Source organism: Petaurus breviceps, unplaced genomic scaffold (genome assembly GCF_028583685.1).
Source record: "Petaurus breviceps papuanus isolate PSGF00001 unplaced genomic scaffold, PetGlider_PUasm1.0 91041, whole genome shotgun sequence".
Taxonomy (NCBI): Eukaryota; Metazoa; Chordata; class Mammalia; order Diprotodontia; family Petauridae; genus Petaurus; species Petaurus breviceps.
The window spans coordinates 33,953,392-33,967,077 of record NW_027187400.1 but is presented as its reverse complement, the minus strand read 5'-3'; the positions used below and the strand labels follow the sequence as shown (position 1 = coordinate 33,967,077).

Genomic DNA, 13,686 nt, shown 5'->3' with positions numbered 1-13,686 from the left:
AGTAAACCAAGGCTCAGAGAGGTACAGCCAGGAAGCTGTCAGAAGTAGGATTTGAAGCCGGGTCCTCCTGGCCCAAAGCCTAGCATGCTATTCACTGAGCAGACCATGCTGCCTAGGACTTTTCTCCCTCCAGGCCCAGTCCTGCACTCTGAACACAAGGTATTTGGCAAATGTTTGCTGGCATACAGAAACTAGACAGACAGCAAGAGCCACACGTCCATACCTCCCCCAGCCCTTCTCCATGGAGAATAAGGCGGATGGCTAGAAGGCGATGAAACCCAAGCCTGCAGGAAGCCGCGTGCTGAGCTGGCTGGAGACCACCAAATGAAATTTTCATGTATGAAAATGACCGTCCTGGAGGTTATCCCCCACCTCTGCTGTGCAGAAGCACACACCCGTGTGCATGCACCCAGTGAGGCTGAGCACACCGCATCTGGGAGTGCAGACGGGAACACAAGAGAACACAGGCACACGCATGCCCACACAGGCAGTCTGTCTGTGCCCTCACGGGCCCCCTTTCCACTTTCTCCCAGAATGCATCTGGCGTCAGGGCAGCCAGTCCCATCGTCAGCTTGAGAGATTCCACACTGAACTAACCGGGAATTTATCAGTTATCAGAAAGATAAAATAACTGGCCCAGGGCCTAACTCTAAGGTGACCCACCCCACCAAACAAACAGCTGGGCTCCAGCCCTCTGGCACATACCTCGGCCAGAGGTGGAACCAGGACTGTCATCACTTAGGAGGCAGATCTGTGCAGCTGGCTTTGTATAGTGTGCAGGTTACAGGGCAAAATACTGCATAAGGAATCTGATGAGAGGGGGGAAGAGGGAGGGAAAGAAGGGAGGAAAAAAGGGAGGGAGAGAGAGAGGGAAGAAGGGAGGGAGGGAGGGAGAAAGGGAGGAAGGGAGGGAGGGAGGAAGGAAAGAGGGAGGGAGAGAGGAAGAAAGGAAAGGAGAGAGAAAGGGGGGAGGGAGGGCAGAAGGAAAGGATGAGGGAGGAAGGAAGGAAGGAAGGAAGGAAGGAAGGAAGGAAGGAAAGAAGGAAGGAAGGAAGGAAGGAAGGAAGGAAGGAAGGAAGGAAGGAAGGGAGGAAGGAAAGGAAGGAAGGAAGGAAGGAAGGAAGGAAGGAAGGAAAGGAGGGCGAAAAGGAAGGGAGGGAGGAAGAAAGGAAAGAAAGAGGGTGGAAAGAAGGAAGGGAGGGAGGGAAGGGAGGATGAATGGAGGGAGGACACATTTATTAAGTGCCTACTAAGGGTCAGGCACTGTCCTAAGCACTTTACAAATCTTTGCTCATTTGAACCTCACAATAACCCTGACAGGTGGGTGCTATTATTATCTCTATTTTGCAGTTGAGAAAAAATGAGGCAGACAACAGGTAAGTGACTTGCCCAGCGTCACACAGCTAGGAAGTGTCTGAGGTCAAATTCGAATTCAGGTCTTTCTGCCTCTAGGCCAGGCCCTCTATCCAAAGCGTCGCCTAGTTGCCCTATTTAACTCAGGTTAAATGACTGCAATGAATGTTCTTTCTACTGTACTGTCTTCTTTCCCCAACCCCAGTACTTTGCAATCTATAGCAAAGTTCAGAGTCAAGCCCATTTCCCTATCCACCTAAAGGTTTATGGGATTTACCAAGAGGAACCTCTAGGTCATTCATTCCATTTTTGAGATAAAAAGTCTGAGGCCCAGAAGGCTTCATAAGACCATAGATTTAGAGCTAGGAGAGCTCAGAGAAGCCACCCAGGGTTTGGCAGGGATTCTTAACTTTTTCTGATATCATTCCCCCTGGGTTGTCTGGGGAAACCTATTGACCTCATTCTCAGAATCATGTTTTTAAGTGCATGAAACAAAACATGTAAGATTCTGAAAGAAACGAATGCTACTGAAATAGTTATCAAAATTTAAAAAAATAAAAAGAAGTTCATGAACTGCTGCAGGTTGAGGTCCTAATCTTGTTGATTCTGGTACAAATGGAGTCCCCGAGAGGACTTGGTAGGAATCCTTTATTGGCTGTTCAAATGGTCGCTCTGGTCACATATGCAACAAAAACAAACAAGTGTATAGGTTCAGGGAGTGTGACCAAATAGCGTTTCTGGAATGAGAAAGCTTTTGTAAGCCAGTCTTGTGCTGAAACCAAACTTTTAATGAAAGGCCTATGGAAGAAGCCAAGCACCAAGTCCAGGAAATAAACATAGAGACTCCCAGACATGGTCCTACCCTCCTCACTCACTCCAGATGTGATGTGGGAAAACTGAACACAGCTGTCTTTAGGTATGTGAAAGAGTGTCCTGTGGGAGGGGGGAAGAGAGATAGGGGGGAAAGGGAACAGACAGGCTCTGCTCAACCCCATCAGAACAAGGAGTCGAAATGACAGGCACATGGAAAAGAGGAAGACTGAGGCTTGATGGCAGTACTTCCTAACAACTTGAGTTAGCCCATAGCAGAAGGGGCTGCCTCCCCAGAGGCCTTAAGCAAAGGCCAGACAACCACCTGGCCAGTGGGAATTCTTTATTGAGTATGGGTTAGAACAGATGGCCAACTGCAAAAATGTTGTTGGGTCTGGGAATCAAAATATTCTCAGCCTATAATGCAACAAAGGACCCACATTAGAGTCCTCGGTAGGGAGTCAAAGGACCTGAATTTGAAGAATGCTTGTTCTGCTAAATATTTGTGTGGTCTTGGGCTCTCTGGGCCTCAGTTTCTTTCTCTGAAAATGAGGAGGGTTGCATTGGATCAACAATTGGGGTCCACACACATACACCCCAAAGGGGTCCATGGATAGATTTCATAGGATTTCTGAACTTGGATAGGAAAAAAATGCATATTTATTTCCACTAACCTCTAACTGAAATGTAACAATTCCTTCAATTATTTAAAAACATTATTCTGAGATGGTTGTCAAAGGGCATGCATGATGCAAGAAAAGTTAAGGAATTTTGATTTGCAAATGTTTAAAATATATATATATTATTATTATTTTACATGTAACTGGGAAATAAGATATATGGGCCCTGGGACATAGAGATCCACCATGCCCTACTGGAAAGTCGGAGGGGAATGGGGAAAGATATGGGAGAGAGCAGATTGGGGGAGGGGATATTCAGTGGGATCACTGTTTTGGGGTAGTGTTTAGGAGAAAAATGGGGAGAAAATTTGTGACTCAAAAATCTTGTGGAAATGAATGATGTAAAATAAAAATTTTTTTTAAATTAAAAAAAAGAAATTTTGATTTGATGCTTTACATGATTGCACATACATAATCTAAATTAAATTGCTTACCATTGGGGCAGTTAGGTGACTCAGTGAATAGAGTACCTGCCCTGAAGTCAGGAGGACCTGAGTTCAAACTTGGCCTCAGACTCTTTGTTATTTTTTAACTTTTTTTTAGAGGGCAGTTGGGGTTAAGTGACTTGCCCACGGTCACACAGCTAGTTTTTTTTGTGTTAAGTGTCTGAGGCCAGATTGTTCTGAACTCAGGTCCTCCTGACTCCAGGGCCAGTGCTCCATTCACTGGGCCACCTAGACACCCCAACACTTGACTCTTAACTAGTTGTATGACCTTGGGCAAGTCTCTTAACCCCAATTGCCTTGCGTTCCCCCCCTCCAAAAAAAAGTGCTTACCATTTCAGGGAGGGAGAGGGAGAAAATTTAGAACTCAAAGTTTTAATTTTTTTTAATATTTAAATGTATGTATTATATTTCAAGAAGAAAAATATTAACTAAAATACAAATTATAATTTATATATAATATATACATTATAAATGAAAATATTTAAAATTATTTTTACATGTAATTAGAACAAATAAAATGTCATTTTGAAAGGAAATTTTGACTTAGAGAGATGTCAGAGTGCTGAAAATGGACAGACATACTGGGTTCATTGTTGATTATGTGACTAAAGTGATCATTTGATTAGCTAAAAAAAATCACGGCCAGAGCCAAAGATCCCTGGTTGGATGGTAGGAAGATTCAAAGTCCCTTGGAGGGGCATAGTGGGAAGAGACCTAGATAGGGAAATGAGGAAGCACAGCATAAATCTCAACTCCGCTCATTTCCCATCAGGCCATTTAATCTCTCTAGGCCTCAGTTTACCCACTTGTAAAAAGAGGGGATTGGAATATTTAGCTTCAGAGGTCCATTCCAGCCTTATATCCATGATCCTATGGAATCTTGGAGCCTCAGTTTCCTCTTTTGTAAAACGAGGGGGCTGGATTATCTCAGGGATTTTTACTGGGGTCAATGAACTTTATTTCAACATGACTGCTTTGCTTTGTTTCCTTCTGTGGTTTATTGTACGCATGATTCTGAGAAGAGGCCCAGGGGCTTCACCAGATTGTCTATGAACTCCTAGACTGATTGATTTTCCAGTTAGAGGCCTGTGGCCCCTTGGCTTGATCATCCTCTTCTATCGTCACAGTATCACCTCTTTAGAGCCAAGACTCTCCACTCAACTTGAGTTCATTATTTCCATGTCTGGTCAACCGTTTTGTTGGTTAATCACTTCAATCATGACCATCTCTTCCATTTGGGGTTTTCTTGGCAAAGATACTGGAATGGTTTGTCATTCCCTTCTCCAGCTCATTTTGCAGATGAGGAAACTGAGGCAAACATGGTGAAGTGACTTGCCCAGGGTCACACAGTTAGTAAGTGAATGAGGACAGATTTGAACTCATGAAGATGAATCTTCCTCACTCCAGGTCTGGTGCTCTATCCACTGTGCCACCCAGCTGCCCTTCTAGGCCAAAGAGAAAACCTCACAAAGGCACTCTCTTCCAACAAGGTAATGCAGAGTCTCCCTTTTTTGTGGCTAAGGAATCCAACATCATGATAGCCATTCCATACCTTTATCCTTCTTCTTTCCTCTAATTTTCCCACTGTACCTTTTCCCACTTTTCTGGAGAGCTGGAGCTAACAATTTGACCTGGAAGGATGCCCACAGGCTAGATAAAGCTCACCCTTGAACTGATACTAGGAATGCTGTCCAGATATGATTCCACTCAGGGTTGGCCAAATAGAGAGACAACTTAGATTGCAAGCATTGGGATGCCATCTTCCATGGCCCCACTGAAGAGTCCAGTAGCCCCCAAGCAAGTCTATAATGTGACCCACCACACACTTCCTCTACAAGGCATCATGAGAGAGTAGACAGAGGTCTAAACTAGCTTTTCCAAGGTCACACAGCTCAATGAGGGTCGGAGCTGGGACTTGGTACCAGGTCTCTCAAATCCCTACCCATCATACCCAATGACACCCAACCAATCACTTTTCAGATAAGTTTCAGTAAAGATACCTTCTGTACATGGTTTGCTGCCACCTTCCAACTCTCAGAGTCTATGATTCAATCAACCAGCAGCATTTATTAAGTACCTACTATATGCCATGGACTGTGCTGGGGATACAAGACAAAAAAAGAAAGAGTTCCTGCCCTCAAAAGGCTAACAGTCAACTTGGTGAAATAGCAGGCACCCATATAAGTACATATAAAGTGAAGTCAACACAAGCTAATTAAGAGGAAGGGAGCAGAGGTACTGAAGCCTGCTTAAGAGTTGACTGTTAAGTTGTGAGCATTTATCCATGGGAAATCAGCAAACTCTACAAACCAGAGATTGACTTATCGGTGTGTTGATCGCCTAGAAAGTGATGGAGAAAACGTGAACAATGCAAGTTAAATTTAAAAGTGTATCTGGATTAATTTGGCAGTTGTGGCAGGGAGGGGAAGAGGTACACTAGCAGCCGAGAGGCTCAGGAAAGGCTTCCTGTAGGGGGTGGCCCTCGAGATGAGTGTTGGGGGAAGCTAGGGCCTCTGAAGGCAGAGATGAGATAGAAGTTCATTCCCTCCCCCCATGGGGAGGGACATGGCCAAGACACAGAGATGGGAAATGGAAGGAACCACTGTATTAGGCTACCTCACACCAAGAAGAATCCTGGCCTTCTTAGACATAACTAACACTTCCTCTCCCCTCTTGGCCTCTGCCCTCCCCCATCCACAGCCTTCCCCTCCTCACCTTCCCCCTACTTGAACCCGAATTTTTATTTTGAACTAGTTATATGATCCACCTTTGGCCCAACTCTGGAATCCCTGGCCACCAAACGGAAATGACAGGCTTTGATGTCTGTTCTTCCCCATCCCCACTCCTCCCCCAACTAAACACGACCCCTTTTGTTCCCTGTCAGACACCCTAAGCAAAAAAAAAACTAACAGAGGAAGTATCAGGGGCACGGAGATCCAAGCAGAATAAAGGCACAAAACACCCGTTCTCACAGCTCATCGGCAATGGGCCTACTAAGAAGGCCTAAATATGCACTAAGCTTTGTTTGCAGGGGCCCCTGGAACTTCCCTGGGCAGTAGAGGCTGGGGTTGTCTGGGAATGGATTCCCCAGCCATTCACTAACCCCACCCTCATCACTTCTGCGGAGATGGACAAAAGCTAGTCAGCACTCTGCTAAAGATTCATGCCCCACCCCCTATGGCGGCTCCCTTGGCCTGGTCACCAAAGGGTACTCTCACCTCTGCTTTCTCCCTCCCTGGATAAAATCATTCCCTTTACTAGAAAGTAATCGCTCCTGTCTTTTTTTGCCTCCTCTCCATCACCCCAAGTCACCCCAAAAGAATTTAGACAAAAAGATATCTGTTGATTTCCCTGGATGTGTTCAATGTCCTCACCACCATCACCACCCCCACCACCTCCATGAGTTACCTTTTGCACGGAGGGGTCCTCTCTCTTCCATCTGACAAGTAAGAATCAAAAAAGAGAAGAAGGAGCTTATGTCCATTCTTCTGGCATGAGCCCAGGCAAGGGGTGAAAGGGCAAGCTGGACTCTGAGTCTTGGCACCAGCATCAAGTTAGGAAGAGACCCGAATACCCTTCACTTGCCCCATGGGGAGGCGCTAATTGGCAATCCCTGGGTTAGGGTCGCTGTCTTCTTGATGCACAGCCCTGACTGTCACAGCTATAATGCACCCTTTTATGTGTCACATCTCCTAATTCTAATTAAAAAATGAGCTGAGGTATGAATTCCTAACCATGAAATTAGCCAGAATCAGGAGGCCTCCGTCCAGCCGGGCTGGCCATTTCTTCCAGGAAGCAGAAGCATAGCTTGGTAAAAGCTGAGTGAATAATTTCCAGTCTTCCAGTTATCTTTACGCCCTGCTCAAGCTCACTTTACATAATGTGCAGTAATTAATTTCACGGGCAGGCCTACCACTCAATTGGCTCAGCAGGGGGGAACAGTCCCATTGACATATGTGCTGATTTCTAGAACACCGCGGGACACTGGTCTTGTCTTCCCCAGACCCTTCACCAGGACCTAACTGGTTTCACACTCTTCTCTGTGTGAGCAGGGGAAAGGAACCTCCAAAAACAGCCTCCATTTATCAGAAGAGGGATTAGAACCCAACTAGCCAGACCCCGTAAGAACCGTGCCACCATCTATGACACTATTAAAATGTTCACATTATATGAGGTAGGCAGAAAATCAATCACAGATCATCCATTTAAAGCTGAAGGAATATGCCTTAGAAGGCATTAAGTCCAACTGCTCTCCATTTACAGTTGAGGAAACCAAGACCCACAGATGTCAAGTGATTTGACCAAGGTCACACAGATTTTAAGTGTATAAGGCAGGATTTGAACCCAGATTTCCTAGTGCCCTATGGAGTACACCAGGTTATCTTTATTTGACACAGAAGGAAAACTGAAGACAAGATTATCACCAAATATTGGGTATCCTAGAATTTCAGGTGTGGAAGAGGGCCCTTAAGACCTGTACCCAACAACATCCCTGGTAAGGGGTCAGCCAGCCTCTGCCTGAGGCCACTGGATGGGACAGGAATAGCTCTTTGGGTAGGGGAGAAAGGAGGAATACATTTGGAATGAAGACAATGTGGAAATAAAAGATAAGTTTTTAAAAATTGCTTTATAAGCTTAAACCTAGAAGGGGACCTTAAAGGCCATCCAGCCCAAACTTTTCATCTTACAGATAGACAAACTGAGGCTCAGAGATTAAGTGACTTACTCAAGGTCACACAAGTAAAGAGCAGAGCCAGGTCTTTTGACTCTAAAGCCAATGATCTTTCCACTGGACCAAACTGTCTCCCCAACTTTAGAGGACAATACAGGGGAGGTCTGGCCATTCAGGCTCAATATAAGTCAAGAATACAAGATGGCGGCCAAAAAAGCCCATGTAGTCTTAGGTTGCATTAAAGGAGACATCATATCCAAAAGGAAAGAGATGATAGCACATCCATCCTCTGCCCCACTCAGATGATAGCTGTGCTCAGTCCAGGTACCGGATTTTAAGTAAGGCATTGGAAAAATGGATAATGTTCAGAGATGAGTAAGGGCCTTGGTGCCACATGAGGATGGTTAGCCTGGTGAAGAGAGGACACAGGAGGGGGCATGACAGCTCTCTTCAAGTATCTCAGGGCTGCCTTGTGGAAGAAGGATTGGCTTTGCACTTGGCCCCAGAGGGCAGAAGCCCGAGTAAGGGGTGGAATAGAGGTTTGCTTTCAGGAAGACCTCCTTAACAATCAGAGATGCTCAAAAGTGGAGTAAGAGGCCTGGAGTTACAAGTGAGTGAGGCTTCTCTCTCTTCCTCAGCCTTGCCATAGCACAACATCTCTCACACCTGCCTCATTTTCTCTTCTTGCCTTTCGCCTGGACTGCTACATTGACCTCCTAACTGATCTTTTTGCCTTGAGTCTTCCCCCTTTCTAAGCCATCCTCCACATGGGGACCATAATGATACTCCCAAAACACAGATCCTACCTCATCATTCCCCTGCCCAGAAAACTCTGATGCTTCTCTGTTACCTCAAAGATTTTTTAAACTTCTATTTGTCATTTCATGCCCTAATAACCCAGTCCGAGCTTCCTGTCCCAACTGACTTGGTGCTCTTTCTTGCATGCTAAATTCTAGCTAGACTGTCCTGCTGGCTAATTCTCACACCCAACATTTCATCTCAGTGTCTCTGCACCAACTGCCCCCCCCCATGCCTGGAATGCCCTCCCTCCTCACCTCTGCCTCTTAAAAAGCCTAGCTTCTTTTGAATCATACCTCCTTCATACAACCTTCCCTTTCCCACTGCTAGTGCCTCCCCATCAAAAATCACCCTGGATTTATTTTGCATGTACTTCAGTGTGCATATGTTTTTTCACTGATAGAATGTCAGCTCCTTGAAGGCAGGAACTGTCCCTTTTTATCTTTGTCTAGCACAGCTCCTGGCACACATCAGACATTTAATAAATGCTTATTGATTCCATCAATAGGGGTCTTTAGAAGGAGGCCTAATGACTACTGGTCAAGATATCTTAAAATAGACTCATGTTTGAGGTGTGAATTAGGCTAGAAGGCCTCTGAGGTTCCTGCTAGCACTGAGATTGTTTTAAATACAGAGGTCACAGGAGGAAGATTCCAGGAGACCAGAGAGAAGGAAATCCTGAAGCAGGATCAGGAGGAGACAGCAAAATCCCATGGGGCATGAATCGGGTCTGTACAGCTTTATCTGCTGTTTACAGAGAAGGCATTAATTCATGCATTCACGGCTAGTAGCATTTAAGTCCTAAAGCATAGTGTTATCAGGAAACAATGGGCATATGCCCACAGAATTTGAAGGGAGATGGGGAGAAGAGAAGACATGCATTTTGGGGGGGGGGGGAAGGGTACTTTTCCAAGGGCAAAAGTACACTCAAATAAGAATCATCATGCTCAAGTTTCCTACATCCATCCCAGTCCATAACCAGAAAGGGAGGCTACATTAATCAGAAACTATGGCACCTGTCTCCTACCTTTCATGGCCTCTTGGCTGTTCCAAGCACAAGAAGACACTCTGCTCTGGGTATTTTCATTGGTTGTTCCCAGGCCCAGGATGCTTTCACTCCTTATCACTATTTCCTGACTTCTCTGGCTTCCTTCAAGTCCCAGCTAAAATCCCACCTTCCCCAAGAAGCTTTTCCCAATCTTTCTGAAGTCCAGTGTCTTCTTTCTGCTGATTATTTCCTATACTTAGCTTATTTGTATAATATTTGTTTGTTCATTGTCTCCCCAATTAGATCGTGAGCTCCTGGAGGTCAAAGATTGTCCTTTGTCTTTCTTTTTGTCCCCAATGCTGAGCACACAGCCTGGAACATTTTTGTCATTCAGTCGTTTCAGTCTTGTCCGACTCTTCATGATGCTGGAGTGGTTTGCATTTCCTCCTCCAGTTCATTTTACAGATAAGGAAAGTGAGCTGTGTGCACCATCAGACAGGGTTAAGTGACTTGCCCAGCGTCACACAGCTAGCAAGTGTCTGAGGCCAGATTTGAACTCATGAGATGAGTCTTCCTGATTTCCAAACCCAGTTCCCTATCCACTGAGCCACCTAGCCCACCTAGCTGCCTCTTCCTCTAACAATGAGGGAGTCAGAAAGAGATGACCTTTAAGGTCCCTTCCCCAAGAGGCAGCCAGGGGACACAGTGGATAGAGTTCTGGGTCTGGAATCAGGAAGATCTGGGTTCACATACTTATTAGTCTGTGTGACTCTGGGCAACAGACAAAAATCTCTATCTGCCTCAGTTTCCTCAACTGTAAAGTGGGGAGCACTTATCCCCATAGGTTGCTGTAAAGATCAAATGATAGAATATTTGTAAAATGCTTAACAGACTGCCTGGCACACAGAAGGCACTTAATACTTGCTTCCTTCTTTTGTAAGTGCTTAATGCATACTTTTTCCTTTCTTTTTCCTAAGGGCACACAGATCTTAAATGGCAGAACGGGGATTTAAACCACCCACTCCAAATCCAGTACTCTTTACCCCTCCACTGCACTACCTTATGGGGGACCCATACCTAGGGCTCCCTGCAGTAACCTCTCTGAAGAACTGAGTCCAAGAAAATAAAGGGAGGACCTTTAGAATATTTTTCTTTTTATGGAGTAATATGGAAGCATCTTGGCCCCCTGTCTGCTGCCTCCCAAACTATAAGAGGAATTGATCACACTATCCATGCTAGGCTCAAAGGTTACTTAGGGGAAATAGGGAGTAAACTCCAGGAAAGTAACTGGAGTCCTGGGTCCTGGGTGCAAGACCAAGGCAAGAACCCCTCTGATGGGTTGCAGACTGCTTCCGGCCCACGTCTGCCCTGTCACAACAGGCTGCCCAGCTCAGAGAGGCCAGAGTCCTGGTGTCATCTGAAAGACGTGAAGAGAAGGAGGGAAAACGGGAATGAGCAAGCCTGTTGGACAAGGTGATATCCCGACCGCCGAATCCCTCCCTTCACAGCCAAGAAGTCATGTTCTACACGGTGACAACTCTGATCACAGCCCAGCTTACTCTTTCCACAGCTTCTGCCAGTGACGGGTGTTTGGGGGATTTATGAGTTTTTTGCTTTTACTCCTGTGTTTTATTATTTTATTTTTAATAGTTTTTGGCAAACCGAGTCGGTGAGTGAACAGACCCTGGAAACCTTTTCATGTTGGAGTGAGGAAGTTCTATAAAGCCCAGGGAAAAAAAATATCTGCCTGTGTCTGGAGAGGCTGGGGAGAATGTTTTCCCCCCATTAGAAACTGCCTTATATGAGAAGGAGATTTATAGTGTCTGCTGCAGCTGCGAGGTGGAGGGGGTGAGGGGCACGATATAGAAGGGGGAGAAGGGATAATTTGAACCAGATCCCAGGGCGGGCGGCAGGAGCTGGGGGACTTACGGTAAAGGCAGCCCTCATCTCTACTGAGCTGGTACCATCCTGGGCAGCACTTATAGACAGTGTGGTACTCCATGCTGTATACCTGCCGAAAGTCTGTGTAATAAGCAGTCCTGAAAAAAAAAAGAAGCAAGAGGGGGAAAGTTAATGAGGGGAAAAGGAGAGAAATGTTACCTTGCATAGGGCAGCTGGACTCAAAGGGCAAAGGGGCAAGGGAGCAGATAGACCACGGAAATTGGAATTCTGCCTCAGACACTGATTAGATGTGTGACCCTGGGTCTATCCAGACCTCAGTTTCCTCATCTGTAAAATGAAAGGACCCCATGGCTACAAGATCCTTTCCAGTCCTGAATCTCTGATGAGTCCCTGCTCTGCCCTTCACTTCTCCCGTGTGATCTTGGACCACATCAGCATCACAGATGGTAGATTCAATGCTAAGGAGGTTACTCAGAACTCATCTAATTTAACTCCTTCATTTTAATGTCAAACAATTTGAGACCCAGATGGCTTAAAGGACATGCCCAGAAACACATAGCTAGTGAGTGGGTCAGGATTTGAACCCAGGTCATTTTAATTCCAAATCCAGTAGTTTTTCCATAATGAGCCTGGCCGCTTCTCCCCCAGCTCCAAAGACCTAGATGACCCATTGAACATTATTACATTTCTTTTTATTCTACCCTGAAATCTGTCTGGCCCACTCAGAATGTATTATTTACTTGGATCTGGGGTTTGCCCCCCGGGATGGTTTGGGGTTTTCTGCTTCTTTGTTTTACCAAAAGGCTAGACTCTCCCATTCTGTTCCTTCTGATAAGTTCATTCTCCCATTCGGTTTTATTGCTGCTGGACTAGATGGCCACCGGATGTCATTCTGGTTCTAAATCTACAGTCCTGTGCTCCCAGAACCTGCCGCTTCTAAATGGGACAAGGAAGACGCATGGTTTGGGAGACCCACGAAAGGAAGTCTTGCCATGTAGGCCCCACAGTGGCTCCAGCATCCTGGACAGAACAAGCCCCCAGCCCCCAGTCACGGCTCCCTCTGTCTGGGTCTGTGTACCTGCCTTAGATTTCAGGGCCCCCAAGGACGGGAGCTAAGCCTACCTCATCCTCTCTGGACAGCCTGCACTAAAGAGCCAACCACTAAGGGGCCTCATTAGGACAGGTTTTGGGACAGAATTACCTGGGTTCTTTGCAGAACACCTAGAAGTCCAAAGGCTTGTAGGGGGACAAAGAAGACCTACAAGGCACCATTCTGGCCTCCGGGGAACTTACACTCCATCTGGGTGGCAAGACTAATATGTACAAAAGTACATGAGAAATAACACAAGCAACCACTGAGGGCCAGAGTGCAGACAATGGGAGGAGCAGATGAGCTGCCCAGTGGGAAGACAACGCTGGACCGGACCAGAGCTCAGGAGACCTGGGTAGAGTCCTGGCTCTCACCTTCCAAGCTGTGTCGTCCCAGGCAACTGACTTCACTTCTCTGGGCCTCGATTCCCTCGGGAGCAAAATGGGGATAATAATAGCACCTACCAAGGAGAAGAGGGTGGAGTCTGGTATTCTGTGCTCTAAGGGCCCTCCCAGCTCTGACATTCCCTGTTCTCAGGGCCCTCCCAGCTCTGACATCCTGTGTTCTAAAGGGCCCTCCCAGCAATGACATTCCCTGTTCTAAGGGTCCTCCCAACTCTAACACTCTCTGTTCAAACAGCCCTCCCAGCTCTGACATTCCCTGTTCTAAGGGTCCTCCCAGCTCTGACATTCCCTGTTCTCAGGTCCCTCCCAGCTCTGACATCCTGTGTTCTAAAAGGCCCTCCCAGCAATGACATTCCCTGTTCTAAGGGTCCTCCCAACTCTAACATCCTCTGTTCAAACAGCCCTCCCAGCTCTGACATTCCCTGTTCTCAGGGCCCTCCCAGCTCTGACATTCCCTGTTCTCAGGGCCCTCCCAGCTCTGACATCCTGTGTTCTAAAGGGCCCTCCCAGCTCTGACATTCCCTGTTCTAAGGCCCTCCCAGC

The 13,686-nt window shown here is 46.4% G+C and overlaps 1 protein-coding gene across 3 annotated transcripts in view; it reads right to left on the bottom strand.

Annotated features, from left to right (window-relative positions):
* MEGF6 (multiple EGF like domains 6) overlaps positions 1-13,686 on the bottom strand; it is a 372,060-nt gene that overhangs the window by 309,278 nt on the left and 49,096 nt on the right. For all 3 annotated transcript variants that reach the window (XM_069079590.1, XM_069079592.1, XM_069079591.1), the window contains exon 3: positions 11,677-11,786. In XM_069079590.1, the coding sequence (XP_068935691.1) occupies positions 11,677-11,786 (110 nt within the window). The remainder of the gene's footprint in view (positions 1-11,676; positions 11,787-13,686) is intronic.